Below are 23,417 nucleotides of genomic sequence, written 5' to 3' on the forward strand. Positions count from 1 at the left end.
AGAATGAGAATTGTTTGAAAATACCCAAATTGGTAATGGACTAGTCCATTTACCAAGAGAGATCAAAGATGGCAGGAGCGCAGCTGACATCTCAGTGTTGTCTTCCATAAATCTCTCCTGCCCAACGCCACGTGGTTGGATTGCTAACTCGCTGGCTCCTGTGTCTCTGTGACAAAAAGATCTGACCTCTGCTCTAGGCTGGCAGTCCCAGGACATGACAGAAAGGCGGATAGCGTGTTCGCAGAAGGCAGGGTGGGTGGGGGAGGCAGTGTTGTGATATGATTTCCAAATAACTACTAGTTAAAAGTTTCGATCATGCACATGCTCCAGTACAGTCGATAATCTACCTCATCGAGTGCACCGCCTTAGGAGCGGATTTAGATAGTCTTCGGGCGTCATTGAAAATCTAGGCGAATGGAATCCGCGACCTCAGGGTCAGGTAATCTACGCGCCGCTCAGACGCATGTACAGTTGTAGACTCCCTCTGGGTTTATCAACGCTACGGTCGCCTGGCAGCTCCCAAATCCGCACCTATTAACCGGCTTCCTCCAATACACATCATCAATGTGCTCCCCTCTTCATACGGCACCTCGCTGCAGACGACAGACTCGCAGATCCTCTCCATTTCGTCTGCCGAAATTTATGTCAGAAAGATGAAGCAGTGTGGACTGGACCATGCATGCAGAAATTATCCACTCAGATGTCATGGCTGCTTGCTGCTAGATTATTGGACAATATGTAATTTCAGTAGTACGGCAGCATCAATCCCACAGTCAGACCTCGCCTCTCATACATAAGCTGCACGTCGCCGAGAGCCCCAGCTGTTGCATCTCTCCATGACGACGGAAGCGAGGCAGGGGGAGCCGAGAACGATGGCCAGGCTGTGCCGCTACAACAGGATCCTCCTGCTGAAGATGTTCCTGGTGCTGCTGGCAGTGTCGGGGGTGTACTTCTACACCTACCATGTGCTGGAGTGGGGCGCGACCGTGCGGAGTAGAGGTAGCAGTGCCAACGGTTTCAAGGTGGGGGAGTTTGCCAGCAACCCCGACCTGCAGGAGGCTCTGAGGCTGATGAGAGAAGAGCAGGAGGAGGAGGAGCAAGAGCAGGTACCGACTCATCTTCTCTGTTGTTATCAGTCAAATGCAAGTACTGTCGTCTTTTGAAATAGACTATTATCAGCCACATCCAGGGACAATATGTCATCACTCAAGACTTACACTGTTATTTATCAAATCTATCTGAATTAAGGTACTTGTACACAGTACTCTGCTTGTGCAACGTACTACTTTTTATTCCAAATGCCTTTGAGTGTGACCATTGCATGTATTTGACTCGCACCTGTACATGCCCGGAGGCTAATTGCAAGAACATTGTGAAAACATAAAAGACATACATGTGACAGTGAACAGTGATAAACATCATTGTGAAAAGAGGCTACTCGAATGCTAGTGTTGACTACGGTATTTCTTAACAGGTAATAACACTTCACCCAGTATGTGTCTGCTCTTTACTCATTCAGAGCAATGGAAAGACAGCAGGGAATTTAATTTGATACTTGTAAGCAAGGTAACAACAGTTCTTTATGCAGGTTTCATTTGTGCATTTTGTTTCAATAACATTGATCCCTTCTCATGTAGCATGTGGTTCAATCATAAAGTTGATGGCTGCAACTACTTACAATAGACTGTAAAATAAATTGTTGCTTGTAAAATTGTTGGCCAGATGTGCATTGACAAAAGTCCCTCCACTCTCGAGAGATTTTTGTCCTCAGAGTGGCTGTGGTTTGTTACTATAGTGTCACAACTTGCAGCCAAGCCTTCACAATCAATTCAATGCCTCCCCATGGAAATCTGGCCTTTGATATTTCAAACTGATACATACCCCTTTGTCACATACCTCCATCAGTGTGCATCCACACCTCAGTTAGCATGCAGTACCAAGTCTCCGGTGACTGTAGCAAATGAAGGAAGTCAAGGCCATAATTGTAATTGACTTGGACCTTTGTGGGATGAACTCTGCTGGACTCTGGCTTATTTTTCAGCACACACAGGGCCGAGTCAGGGCTGCAGTACAATCACTGCTTGTTGTCAGGAGAGACGCTCTCTGTGTGAGTTATGCTGTAAAATTTAATGTTTTGATTTCATGTTTGGAAGAAAATGTGGTATTCGTGATGTTTGCAGTCAAAACAAGCTTAAGGGGATAGGCTAGCAGAAGATGGAACTAGCATTTTGGTGGTGGTTTTAAGTTTGCAGCAAACATAATTATAAACCCCCTGATAGATCTATGTCGTAAAGTTTATGTAGGAAGAAATGTAATTCAAATGCTATTTCATTTTATTGGACATATTTTGTATGTGATGAATTGCATAGACCTTTTGGGAGATTGAATATAGAGGAAGCGGTAAAATTCAGTCTGCATAGTACAAATAAGCTTCTTTTTGATTATAGATCACTAGATAATAATAGATATAACTGAAATAACCATTATATAAATTAATGATTTTTATCAAACTGGCACTCAGCTTTCAACTGCTGCTGTTGTTAATTTTCTGTTTAAAAGGCACCGGCGTGCATTTAGTGTTTTGCAGGTAGTTGGGACGGAAAATAGGCTGCTGGAAGTGAAATGGCTTTAAAACCCACCTGAAAGGGACGACTGAGTTACATGTAGTTTGTGATGAGCAGATATTATAGTACGGATCAGTACAGCAAACATCAATATCTGTCAGTTGGAATGGCACACAGGTATCATTTACAAGTACTATACTGTGCTGAAGATTCATGTTTATTATGGGTTGTACCTTTTCTTGTGGGCTTTGCTACTTTTAGGAGGGCATATAGAGCGATTGAGCTGGGACTTCTAAGGAAAAACCAGGGTATTGAAATCGATGCACAAACTCTAAGGAGTAAATAAAACTCTGGCTGATTTAGGATGACTCTTGACTCAGACATTGAGACATAGCTCCTTTTAGAAACCCTTGGCTGCCTGGCACTCTGAGATACTTTGTGGTTGTTTTGAATACTTCTGTTACGCTGCTGCCAGAAGCTTATTATTGCCGGTCTCCCCTGCGGTCTGACTCCATTGCTTGCTGCGTTAATTGCTTTCTCCTCACCACTGTTGGCTAATCTATAACAGGCTGAACTTTATCTCCTCCTCCCGTACTGCCGACTTTACACACACACCTGTGTGACACTGCAAGGTGCGTGATTAAGATAAAACCCTCCAGCAGTACCCAGCCCTAGTTAAGTCATATCCGTGCCATCCATATTAATACGCCACAAATTCCCTGCTGCATGAATGCGAGGATGTGAGGGTAAGAGCGCCGTCCTGTCATCAAGGTTGAATTAGATTAAGATTACAGGAATGCGAGCTTCATGGCAGGAAGCTGGGGCATCCGCGCGGCGAGATCACAAGGAATGATGGGGTGGAAAGTGTAGCATGTACGGCCATTAGGAAGTCGTGTCAGTCTGCCGTGATGCTAATGTTTTCTGTGTCCTTGTGTCAAAGTCATCTTTATTCCAGGAGAAACTGGCAGAGGAATATATATAAGACCCATTATAGTCCCCTCCTGGGTGGCACTCTGTTGACAGGTAGTTTTTCACAGGGGTCAGAGGCCACTGACAGGAAAGTATATCAAGATAGCATAAAACTTGAATGTGGAGGCACCTCAATATTGAACAGAGTGGACTGCTATATGAGAACAGGGATGAAGCTTTAATTCGCTGTCAGGGACACTCACACAGCGCCATCCGTCTTGTGGGAAATGGTGAAATTGCAGACATTTGATATGATATGGAGGGAAGTCTGTGACTGTGGTGGAATAAGTGAAAACCCAGGGGAAACAGAATAACTTTGCGCACAGGTGACACAATGTCTGGCATGGTAAAGTAGGTTCGTAAATTTGAGGGTTATAGATATGACATGCAATCTCATCTTGGCCTATGGTGACATTGCCTTTTTTATCCTTTACTCCAGAAGTTATTACTAGCAAAACATACTCTCAGTGCATTAATATTAGTCATATGAGTTTTCTTAAACATTTTGTTTTATGTGCCATTGAAATCTGTGTATCACTGAACAGATAAAGAATTTGTCCTGTCAAAGCCTAAGATAACCACCTCCTAACGGGAGGTGCCCCAACACGGTACGCTTTTTCTTGCGCTCAAACTCATGGCGCTCCATCGCTAGTTGCCTGAGAGTGGTCAAATTTTGATGACTGAATTTTTTACACATAGATTTGAACAACATACTTGAATAAGAAATGCATTCATGTGGTTCATGAACCTTTCGCGCTGCGTGTTACAAGCGGCAAACACTGTGAGACAATTTCGTGTATGTAACCTTCCAATTTTGTGCTACGCTGGACAGTGTGCCTAACTTGGTACGCTTTTTTTACATTTTGCTCTCTTCAGAAGTAAGTGGTAAATTTAAGTACACAGAAAAAAATTAATAGTATGATATTTTAGCTTTCTTTTGACAGTAAAATCGTGACTGTATGTACTTCTTGTCTCACATGAGGAAGGCTGTACCTAGAACAATCCAGCTGATGTTTTTACGGGCAATGGGCTAAATGCACTGATTGTGAATGCCCGACTAAAAAAAACCATTACGAAAAAACGACACCGCCAACATCAACAAAACTCTGTCTGATTATATGAAAATATCATCTACATCTCTCTATCAAGTCTTATTTTCATAGACAGCACGAATAATTTGTTACAGTCAAATAAATCTTTGGAGGGTTCTCTAGTCTGCCACCTTCACGGCCACACTCCCTTGGGAGTACAATGGTGGCAATGTTTATGTCGCTTCCTTTTGGTTGCTTTTCTACTCAACAAACATTTGAAGACACATATTCATAGTGTTTTATGGAGCTTTATTTATGTGTATCATGGCAGTTGTGTGACTGCTTGGAAGAGTTCGTATAGTTAGCGACACGAGCCGCCAATACGCAGAGGCCGGTGACCGCAGTGATTCAGCACTGTCAACATTACCGTTAGAATTCTGTTTAAAAAAAAACATGAATTAAATATGTTAAAGTATACTTGGAATGCAAATTAAAGCTGTGTGCATGGACTTGGTTTATTTACCTTTGTAATCAGCATAGTCTGTGGTAACAAACGCGGTGTACTTATGGATAATAAGATCAGCAAAAAATCCGTACCGTCTTAGGACGGGAACCGTCTTAGGGCGGCCCCCGTTAGTAAATGGCTGAACAGATCTTTTTCTCTTTTTTTCTTTTACTAGATTTAGTAAATATACTTGAACTGTGCTTAAAGGTAATTTCTTTCACTTACCCCCAAATCACACTTTATATAATAGAAAGTAGAAAAAAGTTGAATTCTTTTAAAGTTTTATCAAAGCAAGGTGCAAGCATTAAATCTGAGAACCAAGAAATTGAATTGTTGTGGCCTATGGGTGAAGAAGTTTACTGTGTGGGATCATCAGAACAACTCTCCTTATTTTCAATACAACATGAACACTTGACTTCCTCATTAAGACTAATATGTATAATGTGTCAGAAATACATTCAGTGGTTAGAATAATGGGTCTATATGTTCAATTTCCTTTTGCAAATGGCAAGTACCGAATTTTTGTTTCCCATTTCCTGAGCTTTTCCCATCATTTGCAATCGTGAGTGCAATCGTTGCCTACGATTCTCAGTGCTCATTTTAGGTTTGACAGCTGCCTTTAAGTGGTTATAGTACTGGTTGTTAAGATGATGTACAACTAAGAAGAACATAGCATGTATTCCCTGTTATTGCTCTCCAAGGTGGTCGTGGGTCGTTCCATGAAAGTTATGGAATGCACTAAGACGACCTATTACATACAGACCATGTAATTCGGAAGGTGGTAAACTCCGTCCCGTAAAGTCATAAACAGACGCTGCAGAGTGATGTCCAGAATTTTGATGCGAGAATACCAGATGGTACATGTACATGCAATGTTCATCATTATGGCAAAAAATATTCAGATCTGCAAAATGTTAGTGATTGCATCAACAAGGCCTGAAGAATAATGCAGACAGACTTTACTTGAGTATTTGAGGCTGAAGTTTAAGTTCAGTTAAGTTTGCAATTTTATTATCTACTGCAGCTATGACTGTTGTTTTTGAAGATACACATGTACTAGTAGTCTGGGGTAATGAAAAAAGAAGCCAACTGACATCTTTCTGATTTTTGTCTTCTTTCAGTTTTAATAGCATAAAAGAAATTATGATTTTCAGACATGTAAATATTGTAAAATTTCAAGATGTAATATGTTGTGACGAATATGTTGTATTTGTGGGATGTAATATACAAATTTGTTTTGTTTTTTTGTCTCTACAAGTCCAAGTACCATGTAGTTCCAAACTAAAATTTAGAAAATTTATTTGGTGAAGTTGATACTTGGGAACTTCTTGGCACTCAAAGTCAGTATCAGAGGACTGCAGGCCTGGCAAAATAAATGTAATACTGCCATATGCAGAAAGAAGCGGAAGCTGGGCATGGCCAATATCTGCCATGCACAGTTGCTCAGTAATCACACTCAGCTACATTGCATTCAAATTATGACCTCTTTAACTAAACAGCCCATGGAGTACTGCGCCAATAAGGTAATGCTACAAACGTATTCCTGAAGTGCTACGTGAAATCTTTACATTAGAATTTATCTGTACAGACGCAGCTAGCAAATCTTGAGACCTGCAGTTTTTAAAGCTCTACAATGCAGACTCATGCTTATCTTCCCCTCCATTATGGTTACAACTTTCCTGCAGGGCTTTAAATGCACCTTTAATAAAAGTGCAGATAAGCTACTTGGCCTCTTCAACAGACACCAATACATCCGCTGGACCAAATTGAATTGAAACATGTTCATGCAGTGAATAGTTAACGTTACAAGCAGTATGATAGGTAGTTTTAGCAATTGGATAGATTCATTTCAGAATCCACAAAATGTAGAGGCGTGACCACAATATAAATCAACCTGGAGTGCCAGTGGGAACATTTGAAAATTTTCCAAAACGACCTTGATTTTGACTTTACATGATCACACCAAATTGAAGTAAAACATGTTCATGCAGTGAATGATAGACATGTTTTTAATTCATCGCAGATCATTTCCACAGAATGTGACCACAATATGAATCATCTTAGAGTGCCAGTGGGAACATTTGAAGATTTGTCCAAAATGACCTTGAGTTTGACTTTACTTCATCACCGCATGGCTGAACCGATAGACAAATGGGGGTACGGTCTTGGTTGTATTCCCTCTACAATGGGGCATACTGAAGGATATGTATGACTAGGAGGTGAAGAGGTTGATTGCACCCCACGCTGCAGTAGAGAAATGTTCAGCCTTCTGTGGGCAGATTGCGAAGACGATGTAATTTTCCTCTCTCCCTGATTACATGGTAAACCACTCTGTGATTGAAGCGCGGGAAATAACGCCTTTCATGGACCACAAGCTGGATTCCCTGCCAAACCGAGTCAGTTGCCTGGTTTTAGGTTACTTTGTGTGAAAAGAGTGAGGCAAGAAGGCAGCTGCACAAGGTGATGATATTAATTTTTGGAATTGGTGCAAACCCGAGTAGGTGCTCAGGAAAACTTTGGGTGCAAAATGTAATCTACAGTAACTGACTCTATACTGTTGTAAAATGAAGAGAGGGAATAAATAGTGCTTTCATCCAGTTTTTCAGACACGATTTATAAGTGACTATGTCAGAGGCCCAAATATCAAGGTGTACTGGTGTAATGGTGCAGCAGCACCTCAAAGTATTGTGAACAGCTGCAATATTTGGGGTGCAGATAAGTGCAGAATTATGCACCCAGTATTTCAAGCCCTGTATGATTATGTGAAAACTCACTTGTACCTCATGAAATACATTCCAATATTCTTGCCAGCATTCATGCTCTAATTCCTTCTTGGGGAAGGTAATTAGTGTGGTCACTTCAAATCCCTTAAGCTCGTTACACAATGATTCAACTTGAATAATAGGCCACCAAACATGATACATATAGCTTATGGAATCACCAGTGGTTCAGGTAAGTAGGGCATGAAGTCAACAATCAGTCTTCAATCACAATTAAGTGTTGCTTTTAAGACTGCATTGGTACAACAGTGCTTTAGAACATCTAAAGAGATTGGTTGGCTCAGATTCTTCCGTGTCCTGTTTGAGAAGAGCCAGATTTTCAGAAGAATTCCTTTCTGATGAAAGGGCCTCAAGTAATGTTATTGAGAGCCTATACGGATATTATATGGCCTTGATACTTATTTTGCTGGATAAATTAGGTTTTAACCAAGTCAAGCTTGAGTACCAAGTTCTGAAAGCCAGTTAAAACTGCGTACGATATTGTGAACTGATCAAATTATTGTTTCTTCCTGTGCAGGATGATAGTGATGAAATAGCAATTTCTCTCTAATTGCCCACGTACCTATATGAATTATGATTGTGAGTTACTAGTATGTTGTGCACATCTTTACAAATTACATGGCCATGTCACTGCTTTGCAACATCAGTTAAAGCTCCTTGTTCATTCATATCCTGACAGAGAAATCCCAGCTCCAGGCAACTTTTACCCAAAAGTCCGCCCTTCCATCATGAGGCATTATCACAGAGGAATTCACATTCATCTCACGGGCAGATCTAACATCTGTGGTTCTAACTCAGGCCTGTTATTCCGATGTGTACATCGGGTTATAACCGTACATTATGATGAAACACCCTTATTAGCTGCCTCATCCTGTGACAGGGCCTGATTTGTGTGGGATGGATGGGATGATTAGCATGAAGGTACATGTATAGACTGCTGCCAGGGGGGAAATGCATGCCTACGCGGATCCTAGTGATCAGCTATGTTCACATGGCAAGAACACTTGAAGGTTATTTGGAGCTAGTACAAGCCTTTAGCAACGTGTACGTAGATTTAGTGATGTGACTGATTGGTCAATCGTATGTACATGTTCGATACTCTCGCAATGATTGGTCAATCGCACGTACATGTGCCATAGTTCGATACTCTCTCAATGATTGGTCAATCGTAGTTTGATACTCTCACCATGACTAGTATGAGTATCTAGTCTTACAAGCCTAAAAATTTGAAATGTTGTTGTCATTACTTTAAATTTCCAGTTGATCTCCTTTACAAAATCAGAAGGATAGATAAGGGTGAACTGTGATTAGAGCAGCGAGGGTCGTGTTTTTCATGCCCTGAAATCTACAAAGACATCGTCAAAATGTTTGATGAGGAATCCCTTCGTATTTCAACTAGAAACAAGTGGGTACCTGTCAGACTTTCAGCTGAGCCGAAGTTCACCTGCAAACTTCAGGTTGCAGATCTCAGTCTTTCTCTCTTAACTAATTACATAACATTCCTGATTTTCAAAAGGATGCCTCCTTCAAAACGATTTAAATTTTTAAATTTTTTATCTTAAATTTTGGTAGACATTCATAAAAGGCTCTAAAATTAACGTTTAACTTAACAACCATGCCTTAACATTCCAGTTGTGCACCTTATGTCAGGTGAGGCCGCAAACGTATTGATCACCCCTGATGTCTTTCCACGACTCATCAGAGTGATTGAAAGTTCTTCACTAAGTTTTTTGGTATAGTTCCTGAAACCCAATTGCAAATTAGCCTCCCCAAAAGCTGCTATTTTGTATCCTAATGAAGCCTTAAAAGGCCTAAATGCCCTCTCCCCTGTGATTCATCAGGTCGTATGCACCTAATGGTCACACACTGCGATGGGGGTGTTCCTGCTCGGTAAATCCTCCTGACAGCCATTATTTACTCTCTGTAACAAACTTGCATCAAGCAGAACATTAGGAGCTGGTCCCTGCAGGGTTAATGGTAGACTACACGGATCCCCCAGCGTGGGAGACCGGCCTGAAAATTGAATGGGCAATAAGAGCAGGGAATGGCCCTTCCCCCTGGAGACAGGGCAGTTCTTCAATGGTCTGCATGCTCTTTTGCGCAAGGCGTAGGCAGCCTATTTTATTTCCCGTAATTCGTAGGGAAAATCATATTATCTATGTAATTTGTAGCGAGGCGATCAAATTTAGCGTAATTGCCTTCCTTGATTTAGCGTTATACGTAGGGGGGTCTTCTGAATTCAGCATAACTCGTTGTCGGGACCCCCCATGCAGACCCTCTTGTCCATGTTAGGAGCCACGGGTAGACCTGTGATCATGACAGGCATCAGATGAAATCTCCTTGCAGGCATGCAAAAAACATGGTAGTACCACCATCTCAATGAAAACGTCTGTTAAGATTTTTAAATGCTTGAAACAAAGCTTGTTTATGAGGGAATAAAAAAAATCATCAATGAATATCTTTATCTCAACATTGTTAGTTTCAGCTGATATACAAATGTGCCCCAAAATTTGAGTTGTGCATATTCCTTTTAGTGAGGATGAGAGTGTGAGAACTTATTAATGACCCCTCATATAAGGTATGACTCCTAAGGTATGTTCCTCATCATTATTGGTGAGGGCATTTACAATGTACCATAGTTTTGTTCCAGACTTTACAAGTTGTTCAAGATCTGAAATTCTGACTGGAATAAAAAAAAATGAATAATTGATAAAGAGTCCAAGCCAAACTTAAGCTGCTCTGTTTGCAAATTATCTCAACAGAACATCTTTCCTCAGAATACATTTCACAGTTGGATACTGCACAATATCCTAAGTAATGATATGGAGTGCGAATAATTCAGGCAGCAGGATATCCTAGTGCTGATGTTATCTCCTGCTGAAGTCGAAGGGAAATTTCATTAAATCTGGCTTTAGAGTCCAACTGATAATTTACACTTAATCAAATTTCCTATTGCAGACTGAATCCTTCCTTGGAAATTGTGTTAAGGGAAGGCAATTACTTGGCACCGTAGACAGCGTTCTTGGCACGACAAACGCTACCCAAACCCAGGAGAGACGCCGACGTATCTGATCTTCCTTCATCGGCAAATTGCTGCCCACAAGCCAGCGAAGCTTGGGAAGCTAATGTAGGAGAGTGTACAACATGAGATTGTCCCGATATGACACATAAATTTTCCAGCAAACGCGGGCACACAAACAGCCCTTTCCTGTGATGTGCAATCCACTTATGATGGAGAACGCCTTTGGCGTATCGTTCGTAGCTCTGCCGGCGATACCGGCGCCAACTTCAGAATTCATTAGCGGGAAATTCATTTAGTTGGAACACACTTGTCACCAGGAGAGCTTGACTGGAGCTGCCGAGAGTGAATAATTGATGGGTGATATTCTGGCAGCACATTTAGTAAGGAGCTATAACAGCATTCATAAAGGCAGGCCCAGGCCACGATGCATGTTAGAGGACATTTGTCACTTTTGGGGACCAACTGGTTGAGAAACCTGCAGTCAGACTAAAGTTTGCCGAGCTATTGGTGGTGGGAATGGCAGCCGAAACTTAACTCCTTAACCAAGTTGAACAAAATTACATATCCTGACATCGTAGAATCCTTTGTAGGATTCTGAAAACATCAGCTAGAAATTGCAATCAAGGCATTCTTATTGGCAGTTCAGAAGAGTCCACCTTTCACTAGTTAAGGAAGTGGATGCTCTACCTTGTTATATACTCTGGTAAATTTTTTAAAGTTCTTCATCATCAAGTTCATGCTACAAAATGTGTGCGATTTGCAATAAGTCATACACAACTCTAACTTATGTCTACAATGTCATCATCATGATCTTGGGTGGGTTGCCAGACCAAATCCACCATCTACATTGTCATTCTAGCCTATTTCTCCTTAAATTCAGCAGATCACCTCCTGACAGTTGCCCAATAGTCTTCTTCAATTTTAGCCTCACTATGTTACTGTGTCTATTTTGTATAAGCTTTAATGACATGGCATTGTGAGAAGTTTAGAAAAGGATTTTCACCATTTACTGATTTAGGCCATTCGTACATCAATACGAGGGAGTTCGGATGCAGAGTTGATGGATGTAAGTCTAAAGTTGATGGATGTAAGTCACTGCCCAATTGAGTAATTTGTTAGTCATGGGTGCAGCTGGGTGTCAGGGCAGAGATGACATCCCAGCATCAGCACCAGGTGATGGAGGAGGGAGTCTACAGAGTTCAACAAGCGGGGATAATAACACACCCCGCTGATGTCATACCAGCAACAGGAAAATTGAAGTGCATTTCCTGGCCAGGTGTGATAACATTACTATCAGCAGGGGTCAGCAAGGGTCCGTGGGAAGTGTTAGGACTTGTGTGGAAGCTGATTGCTGTATGGAATTCTGTTTGCCAGGTGCAGTTATCTCCCTTGAAATTGCGAGGTTTCAATATGCTTGAGCAGTTCCACTTTTTAGATTGTTGTACCCTCAATGTGTTTCAAAGAGGCATTATCTTCATGATCATCCATTTCAATAGTCCAAGGTACATTTTTGTGTTTCAGTTTTTCAAGGGATCTGAAAATATGACGGTCATTTTGAATAGGATTCAACAAGCATTAAAGGATATTAAAGAATGTTGAATTCCTCTTTGTACCAAATTTGAAAACACCATTTGGCACTCTGAGAACGTCTGCGTTCTTAGAGGGAGGTAACCTTTATCCATACTGTGAAGACTGTGATAAGAAAACTTCCTTAATGCATTTAGAAGGTCCCCTTAATACCTGTAACATCCAATATTTTAAAGAAATGACTATAGGCACACAGTGAATGATATCACGTTGAAGGTCATCTAACGTTACATGTAGTACAATGTATGTACTTTGGAAACATCACCTTTGTCACATTGCTACAACAAGGTTTTGATGTGACAGAACATGAGAGAAGTTTAAAATTGGACAGTCTGTCAAAGCCAGTAATATCAGCTCTGCTCTCGAGCAGGTCGTGAAGGAGTGGTTTTCCTTCGGCTTTATTGCCTATAAGTCACAGGTGCTCTGTGGCATATCAAGGCATGTGGCTGATTTATATGGAGCCTAGCGTCTGGGGGACCCCAGGGCAGGCACTTCCCAATAGCTCACAGCACAAACGTCATTACTCATAGAGCAATATTGTCCATATTTCCAGTCAAGTACATGTATCAGAACTGGTACTGATGCACACTTTGGAGGTAACTACTGGTGTGGAGATTACTTCAATAGTAAGAAAGTCTGAAGTTTTTTGGGGGGAACATGGAGTAGAAGAAAGGCCCCTGTATAATAATACAGTCATGTATTTTAACTTTCTGCAAATACCTGAATCAGAAAAGGACAATAATTTTCTTACGTGTATTCTCGAGGAAAAATTGATACAAAATAGTTTTTTTGCTTCCTGTTGTCAATTGTCTTTTAGTTCAGAATTATACTGTTCATTTTTGTTTAACATTCACACCCAGCTCTTGTACAGCTGTGAGGAATAGTGCTGATTAAATATTCTATTTCTTGGCAGCACTGTTTTGGCAAATATATTGCTTCTTGGGCTAAGCAAGAGAGTTATGTGGAGGTCACAGGTGCCATTAGTACACTCCATTGCCCACCTGAATGTCTCATTTATGCTGGGAAAATGGGATATTATTGCTACCAGGCCTTTTCAGGGAGAATATAGTGTGGTGGTAATGGCAATGCACTGTGGGATGTTTTTCAGGGGCATTCAAGGTGGGGATGATTATAAATTGTATTTTCTTATTACCACTATTTATTTCAATTCATCTTCTTGATTTATTGTATTGTTCCTTTGACATGTTCAATAAGATTAAAGTAGGTGAAACAGTTACCATGAAGATATTCTACACGGGCTGATGAAACATTGCATATAAGGATACAAGTTACAGTAGTATTTTTTTCAGAATTTATCTCAAATGGATATTATGAAAACTAAGCCAGTGTATTAAGCTGGAGTGGTACCCCGACTTAACATATACAGATACAGAAGCTGGTTTTGTTACACAGAGGGTAGTTATACTGGCTTTATACACAACTGCCACAACTTTGCGGCACAGATGCTCGTGTGATTAAAAAGATGGTGAAGGGCTTTCATACGAACCATGCAGAATGATACAGAAATTGACAGACAACTGAATCATTAAAGAAGACTAGGTAGGAAAGTGCCTAAGGAATAATGGTAAGACCCCACCCCCCTGATACTTGTGTAAAATCATGTATTGTAATGAGGTGCAATTAGCAGTTGGCCCCATAGGAAAATCTACATTAATCCAATTTACCTTCATCGTCCCTCCAACTTTTCAGGAACCTCCCGGGAAAATACTCTAATTTCACAGCTGATAATGAGATTAGCCGTTCTCAATCATCCCATCAAAACTTCTTCCCTCCGTAGGCCGATGATGACGTCTGTCCGCCGTTCACGCTGACCTCTGGGAGACAGTCAGACCCCCCGGGGCAGGGTGATGTGACCTGCAGGAGGATCACCCCCATTAAAGGGTCGTGTAAGCTGGGGAGGGAGATGTTTGAAGGAAAAGATGTGGAGACGTGCGAGTCATGGGGAGAGGCTCGGGACATCTGCCAACTGCAGGTGGGCTTTGTCTTAAGTATGTAGGAAGGAAGGACTCCATGCGGGAGGCTTTAAGGATACACACAATAAAAGACATTTGACACACATCGTACACTCAGGGTTACTTGGCATATAATGCACAATGATATGCAAAGTCAAGAGTATTTTTAGACAATTTATCACTCTTTTGTAGGAGAAGATGCAGAAAAGCTGTTTGTCTATATTCCTTGTCCTTGGTGCTGAATTCTGTTGTGCTATTGCTAAATGTTTAGTTTGATGTTTTTTTGTTTTTCTGGCAAACTTGCTGAGATAATTTTTCCCCATGTAACTATGAATGTTTGCTTTGTTTTTGATATTTGTTGATCAATTTTGAGAGTCTTGGAAAAAGTAAACATTGTGTACTTACTTGTTTGTTGTTACCCTTAGGAAAGTCCAGGCCCAGATAAATACAAGGTGCACTGTGACCCGGACATGTGTAAGTCCTCCATGGCCCTGGGCACCATCCACCCAAACCTGGGCATCCTGGACTGGCAGGAGTTCTCCACAGTAGACAGGCTACAGCTGGCCATCCGGCGCCTCGCCACCGCCGACTATAGCCAGTACCACTACGGCTTCTGCTACATACGCTGCCGACCCTTCCATAGATACCGAAGGAGAAAACTGTTGCATGACACACACATTCAGCATCAGGGCCAACAAATCATTTCAAATCACAGCTATAGTCATGATATTTACAGAAATAGAAGAAGAACTTTTTTCTCTAAACAGGGTGATGCATTTCTAGTATCACCTAGAACTTTGAAGAACAACAGTGTTAATAGTGTGGTTGGGCAGACAACAAGAAAATCTGTCCCTGGCCAAAACAATAACAGAAGACTTCTCCAGGATGACAGTCTGAACAACAATATAGGTACAAATAAAGGGGAAAACCCAAATACTGATCAAGAGGAGGAGCCAGAAGCAGAGGATGGGAACTTTGGCAATGACTTCTATGAGGGCGGTGATGCAGATGATGATAACTACGAAGATGAACGTTACAATGATGAAGATGACAAAGAGGAATATGACTACTATGATGATGAGCAGCGGTACATAATGCAGCTCATCATTCTCCCTCCACAGATGAAGCCAGTGGAGAAACCCGTGAATGGGAGCAACAAGATTAACATTAACATCGTTCTGTTAGACTCTCTATCACGGCACCACTTCTACAGATCACTGCCACAGACGTTGGCACAGTTTCACAGCTTAAACAGTGGTAAAAGGTCCACTGCAAGAGTTCTTGACTTTGAACTTGTGCAAGCCATAAGAAGTAGGACGTTTGAGTCAGTACAGGCTCTATTTGCGGGGGAGATTTTTGAACCAGACAAGGGCTTTAGTTCTCAGGACATGCCTCCCAAGCCGTTGGAGGTGCAGAAAATGTTCATGCCATTCAAGAGGCAAGGGTACGAAACCCTCTGGCTGGAGGACTTGTGTTGGACGTGGGAGTGGGGACTGGTGAAAAACCTTGCCATGATACAGTTTGGGGAGAGGTACAGGCTTCGGTGGAGGTCGTTCAGAGAGGCCGTGCAAAAGGCGGGCATCGATCGGCTGGATGCCACGCTGACCAGCTGTGACATCCTGAAGGAGAGCCACCTGCCCGACATGTTCCACGGACCCCCTGCCATCTGCTTCAATGGAAGGTACCAACACGAATATCTTCTCAGTTACCTCAGGCAGATGCAAGCCAAGATGACACAGCACAACAGACCCATGCTCAGCTACCTGATGCTGAACACTGCACATGAAGACTCAGGTTTGAGGGTGCAAACTCTCGACGAGGCATTCTCAGAGTACGTCCATTTTGTTGCAGGCCAACAGAACACGTTAACCATCATCTTTGCAGACCACGGGAACTCCTACGGAGACTTTTTGAAGGAGACGTATGAAGGCCAGATTGAACTGTACCACCCAGCACTCTTCATGATAGTGCCTGACAAGGTTACCAAGATTCTGGGACACAAGAAAATGAAGGCCTTAACCCTGAACCAGCACAGACTGGTCAGTTTGCTAGATGTCCACTACACCATTACATCTCTGCTGCCAAAGAGGGAACAGACCATGAACGCAGCTCATCGCTCTCTCTACATGTTAACCCTGAATGGCCTGTTCAGTGAGATCCCGACAAATAGGACGTGTTCACAGGTACCTCGTATCCTGCCCAACCTGTGTATCTGTGAGGGATACGACTCTCCTGTACGGAACGACTCCTACCACACGCTGTTCGCAGAGTTTGCTCTGGGGACTCTCAACAACCACATTCTACAGCAGTTTGGGGAAGCCAACCCACAGGCGGTGTCAGGGGTTGGTTCGTGCCAAAGACTGGTGGCACACGGCTTCCACAATGTGAAGGAACGACATGGAAAGGTGTGTAGAAATAATGTCCGTGGGACCAAACTAAACTAAAAAAAATTCTCGTATGTCCATTATTTTTGTATACTCATATACACATTTTATACATCTGGTTTAGTATCATATAAGTTGTCCCTGGTGTATTCCGCATCACCCTCGATCCCTCCTACGGTTCAGATTGCTCTTTGCCGGCAGGCAATCTGACGGGCAGTAGGGCTGGGACCTTGGTTGATACGGAATACCCCATGTTGTATTCTATATATGTATAGATGATTTGTTTATATATGTATATTTACAAAGAGGATGAAAATCAAGTTTTTAAATTTTTAGAGTTTTAGATGTATTGAGTAACATTTCAGGAACCAATAACGTCAAATATGCTGTAGGTAAAACAGCTTGAATGTAACATTTGAAGTAACTAACTCACTCTGCAAAATCATCTATTCATGGATACTTTGGACAGAGTCAGCACTTTTATCCCTCTCCTCAAGTTTTCAATATCTTTGCTACATGCTTGTGCACTTCAGGGACTCATACCTGAACAGTTTTCATCCTATCAGAACCCCCTGCATAATCTGTCTTCCAGTCAAAGCTATCCGAAAAGACACTGGGTGCTTACGCAGCTTTCCGTGGGAAAGTGAATTTAGCCCCAACAATAGGATGCGGCTCGTCGGTCTCAGTGGGCTGTAAAAGATTTATTCATTTCCCTCCCAACAAGCCATCAGCACAAATTGATGCTCTTTGAACGGTCCAAATTCAGTTACAATTCTATTCGGGGAGGGAGTTAGGCCTTCCTGGTTTCAAACAGATAGCAACATTTGCACATCCAATCAACACCAATCAATACCCTCTCCCAGTAGGTTTTGCTGTAAGTCCTTTCTCAGGGACCCAAGCACTCCCTCCAGAGACTCCAGAAAGTTAAGCACCGGCTATTGAAAAAGGAGGTCTTTATTACCGGCCGTAAACTCAGATCAATATCTGAGGGAAGGGATGATCCTGAGTTTATTACTGCCCAAAGGCAATACGTCTCCAGGCTGCCGCATCCAAGAAATATCAGAGTAGAGTATTCGCTTACCGAGGACCCAATCTTTGTTTCATGCATGAGAACGTTTCACTTGATTCAAATGAGATGAACGTAAATCCCAGGCGTCCGGCAGTCTCCGGGCCCACGGCTTCTCCTGGATACGTTCTGACATTCAGACTAGGAAACGTGCAGCAAGCTAAAGCTTTTGGTATGAAGGCTTCTTCAAGTGGCAACGTGGGTTGCAAAGAAAGCAGATGTAAATTCATGACAGTTTATGCGACATCTGGAAAGACACAGCAGATGAAAGGAGACTTCTGAGGCAGAGGAAATTGACAAACCGATTAAGATTACCTCCGTAATGTCAGGTCCAATTTTGACTTGCGAATTTTGGTCCTGATACATATCAGACGGAATCTCCCTTGAACTGATGTGAAAATGTAGAAGGTGTGTTTTCTTTTCTCACATCATCAGTGAACATAAGGTGTTTTAGATATTATATGGGAAACACATAAGGGAAATACTTCCTAGGTTTGAAGAGTTTCAAATTTGTATTACTAGCAAAGTACCTCTATCAGAAGACTGTTCTAGCACTTTTGCACACATTCGTCTTTACAATAAGTGCTTCAACATTATTTCAAACTATAAGAGGCCATATAATTTCACTTAATTCCTCAGGCTAGTGTGGCTTCCCATCAAATCTCATGCAACATTTTATGGTCGTAAACAAGATGGATGCAGTCTAAATTTACTATACAGGATACTAGATAGATGGCACTCAGCGTAAATCCTCTGCCAACGTAAGGCACATTAGGATTTACATATTTGTGTGTCTGGAGGGATTGCTAATGACTTATTGAATCTGGATCGAGAAGTACATGTACGGCTTTCCAAAATCTACATTTTCTAACATGAAAAGAAAAAATCCTGTACTCTAACTACGATACTATACTTTTTTAATCATATTTAATTACATCACCAACACAATAGCAAACCAAGACTGTAACAGCACATAGCATGTATAGCAATGCTGCATCTTACGTAAAATTATTGGGAATTGCAGATTAAAAGCACATTCAGACAAAACAGTCCTTTTAGTCCCTTGTGGTGTACTAACTAATGTAGAACCAGTCCGATACACAACTCTGGGTTTTACTTCTAACATCTAACAAGCACACAGCTGCTGTTTCCCCAATAGTCATTTACCACCAATTACCGACCCCATCTGGTGGCTCAAGATTACATGCACCAAACAAACACTGGGACATTTCTGCTTACCATTTCTGGGGATGAACTATTCATGTTCATCCAGTGTAAGCTTCATGTTGGAATCACCATTCTTCATTTAGGGCCAGTAATTTGATTAATTACCAGTACCATATGTTCAATTGCACAGTGTTGAAACTGAGTGCCCCATTCTCCATTCCTGATATTCTACAACCCTGTCCTAAACTCCTATGGTTGCATATTGTCAAGTACACTGTGCATTGCACTTACTGATTTTGTTTTCTATTGCCCATGTTTGTTGCAATTTAATTTCCTTGTAAAATGAAAATGGAGTGTTGTTGTGGTTTTGAGTTAATGATATGCTGTGGTCTCAGTAACGGAAACACTGTCGTTAACTTTGTGGTAAGGAATTTATCACAAAGCATGAAATCATTGCAAAAAATACTTGCTCAAAATTTGACTTATGTTATAATTGTTGATATGTGATACAGCAGGAAATTGACTCATTTAGAATGAAATGATAGTAACGAGCGAGCTTCTTTCCATGATTGGATCTGATCACCATATTTGGCTATTACAATATTAGGGCGTTAACTCCATGTACCCATCAACAATTTCATCCACTTAGTCTAATTGTAAGAAAAAAATGCAAATTGGTAGTTCATAGTTTGGTACTTTGTTTATTGACTGAGAATGGAATGAATGCATATTAAGTAGGTGGCTAGACTGTTGATGTTATATTATATAACATTTGATGCCTACAGTTGAAACATTCATCTTACTTTGATTCTGAACATTACAAATTACTGTAAATGCAGAAACTTTCACGGTGGTTTAATGTTCGCAGTTTTTGCTGTGGCTGCTTCAACAAAAACATTTTTCCATGGTAGTAAGAGACTACAATGCATGGTGCTACCACAAACTTAAAACCACTGCAAAAAGTTCTTTTTCCCACTATTGTGAAATTAAATCCCCGCGAACTTAATGCATTTACAGTATTTTTCTGCATCCTCTCAAATCCAGGACAGTGGACTTTATTATGGATTATGGATCACTAGCTGAATTCTTGATACAAAACATTGGTAAAAGAGGCCGTTGAGTAGATCACCAGTTAAGCCTGAGTACTGGTGTGATTTATGGAGTCTCTCTGCAAGGTGGACTAATTAGCTTAAGGCACACTTAACGATTGTTATGGCAGGCGGAATCGGCTCTGTGCAGTCAGATGAAGATGAATGACTCCACACCTTTGATACCTCTCCCGGTACTTGGCCTGTTGCAAAGTCATCAATCTTGTTCCGAACAAACTAGATTGAGTTTGGGATTAGCATGGGATGGTGTGACTCCCATGTTAATGACCTTTCTATGGAAAGAAAAGGTCCAGGCAGTTTCTGTTATAAGTTACAACAAAGTGGACTGAAGGAACATGGCATATATCCTTGATTGAAGAAGGCGCCCAATTAGAGTACACACACGCACCCAATCCAGCACAAGTACAAGACAAATCTGTGAGGCTGAAATGTAGGATGGAAAAAAATAAAAGAAAGGATGCACCCCTTCTCCACAAATCTTGAATGCATAAAATCTAATTTATGGAGTTTACTCACTTTTCCATGGGGCAAAGGAGATGAAAATGTGTATATTTGTCCTGTGGAAATATTAATATCCTACATGCTGCTATATTGGACAAACCTTCACTTTTGTTTGTGTGCCACTCAGATGTCGCCAAATTGCGTGACTTGCATAAGAAATAGGACACTTGATGAAAGTCACTTATCTGTCTGAATGTGCTGCTTTTTGCACCTTTTGTTTGAAATTTTATTGAAATTTACCATGTGTGGACGAAGGTAGAGAAGATGTGTGTCTCACCCAGCATGGCATACAAGAAAATAATACACTGATGGTGCAATCAGCCTAGAATATCCCAGGAGTAAGATGGCATTTCTCAGCCAATTTTATGAAGCATTCTGTGCAGTTGCTCTCATCAGTATAGCTTTTATTAAATGTCATTGTTTCTTCAGTCATTCCTCTTTCTGCATCTCAAATGTCAGCACCACCCCAAGCACTTATAACTGGACCAGGTGCTAATGTAGGTGTCCAGATTTCCCTATCGGGTGATGAAAGTATAATGTCATTTGCTCCTTTTTCGTTCTCCTCACAATCATATTACCATCTGTTCCATCCAGGATGGTGTGGTGGTGGTGACCCTTGACCTCTATGTGCAGTCAGGTGACAGCTCTGGCCAATCGGAGGACGTCTTCACCGTGGTGGTGCAGTTTGATGAGAACGAGGACACAGCCATGACCCTCTTGGGCTACGAGCGGGTTTCCAAATACGGGCACTACAGCAAGTGTGCTGACAAAGGTGTGAACGTGAAGTTGTGCGTTTGTTCCCTCAAAAAGCCTCTACAACCTCCAGATGTCAACAAAGTTCCACGATGGAACCTGCACTACCCTATGGTGCTGGGCAGGAAAACCAAGGTGTCCGAGTTAGACAAAGGGTGCCTGTTTGCTCTGTACAGACAGAATGAGTCAGGGGTGTCCTTTGAAGTTGCAAACGTGTGCCCAAATTTTCGATACACGGTGTGGTTTGACCTGGAGGTGTCCAACATGCACAGGTCGGTGAGAACGTCCCCTAAGAAGGACCTGAAGCCAGGTGATATCCAGTTCACTGTGGTGCTGCTGCAGACAAGAACACATCACAGCTGGAGATGGACTTACAAAACTAGATACATGAGGAGAGACTATCCATGACTTCCTGTGATATTATTCTCAGATAAAGTTTTTAAAACGCTTTGATATTGTAGCTGTTAAGTTTGTGGATTATTTCCTCATTAGTTATGTCAGGAAGTACGGAAGATGTTGTTTCTATCGTAGATCATAATATATTCATAGTTATGCAAGGAAAAAAGTGTTGCCAATCCAGAATAATATATCTAAAATCATGTACATGTACATGTATCCGACTTGACAAGTGTTGCCAGTATTGTCATTTGGTAAAAATGTCTACTCAAAACATTTCTCCTTGTGCGTCCAACTTGGAAATAAAAACGGTGTACCAACTACATATTCATAATATGATTGAAATACAATGTCAACATCTAACGTTAATACCTTATTGATATAATGTTAATTTTCAGTCAACTTGAAGATTATGAATTTGATAACCCAGTACAGTATCAGTCAGCCACAGAATATTTTAACACAGTACGTGATCTAGAGGTCTATGCTTGAGTGTAACAAGGGTACAATTTGTAGTTATGTCAGGTATAACTTGTTCAGTGCTGTAGAACTTGTGAAGGGTCATCATAGCTTTTTCTGCTGCCAAGGATGTGAGATTAGAATGTTTTCTAAATGTCTGCCATAGAAACGTGCATTTAATGTGGAATTAATAAAGGAGTTGCTCATCTTTTAATCTTCATGGGGATGCCATGATTTCAGCAGTGTTGAAAACTGTGCCCGCCAATGTGAACAGAATAAGTGGCTATTGTTACAATGTCAGGAACAACCGCAACATATTTTTTATGCTACTTGGGTGTTTCCTATGATGTATGAAAAGTGTACCTGGTATAGGATAGGACTACTGGGTAACTGTACAATGTAATTTGGTCAAAGTGGCATACCTAGATTTTAGATGAATTGTTATCAGGGACAAGGGCAAGATTTTGGTATTGTTATAATAATCTTTATGTTCAGTAGTATAAAGGAGCCAGGTGCTGCTATATAGTTACATATACTTGTATGTAACAATTTGATGGGATATGTAACAAGACAAGGGAATACATTCCTCTTCTAACATCACAATGAACTTACTCTATTTTATCTCCTGATATTGCATCCTTACACCACACAGTCCACACCTATTTGTTTCCTTTTGGAAACTTTAAGGTGAATGTATAGGAATCAGACATCAATAGTGTAGAGTTTAGGGGAAAAACATCAATATGACTTTTCACTCCATAGAATCAATTGAATGGACCAATGTGTGTCCTTAAGCTATACTCTTATTATGTGTTTTTTGTCAAGTTAAGCATATTTTAATGATCCGAGAACCAACAAGTCTAACTCATTGTGGTTTTAATCATGCCTTTGACATAAATTGTCTTTACCTCCAGCGAGGTTCCTACTTACTGTCTCAAGGGGCGTATTAAGTAGTTGTGGATGTGATAAAGTGGGGGGGGGGTTAAAGTAAAACCACACTGAAAGCAGAACTGTAACCTTGAACTACAATCTACACGAAAATCAAGTTGGCTTGGATAGGGTTAACAAGCCAGCTACTTTATTAGCTATTCTTCCCTTGGGAATGTTCGCCCAAATCGGGTGATCGATCCTAAAATCATTGACCACGTCCA

General features: G+C 41.3%; 1 protein-coding gene across 1 annotated transcript; it reads left to right on the plus strand.

The window, feature by feature from the left end:
• The first annotated feature begins 59 nt into the window (after nucleotides 1-59).
• On the plus strand, nucleotides 60-22,866 carry LOC118419462. Its single transcript, XM_035825842.1, has 4 exons — nucleotides 60-1,106; nucleotides 14,257-14,451; nucleotides 14,857-16,836; nucleotides 21,253-22,866. The coding sequence occupies exons 1-4, from the start codon at nucleotides 837-839 to the stop codon at nucleotides 21,817-21,819; spliced, it is 3,012 nt and encodes a 1,003-aa protein (XP_035681735.1). The 5' UTR covers nucleotides 60-836; the 3' UTR covers nucleotides 21,820-22,866.
• Nucleotides 22,867-23,417: the final 551 nt, after the last annotated feature.

This window comes from Branchiostoma floridae, chromosome 7, assembly GCF_000003815.2.
Source record: "Branchiostoma floridae strain S238N-H82 chromosome 7, Bfl_VNyyK, whole genome shotgun sequence".
Taxonomy (NCBI): Eukaryota; Metazoa; Chordata; class Leptocardii; order Amphioxiformes; family Branchiostomatidae; genus Branchiostoma; species Branchiostoma floridae.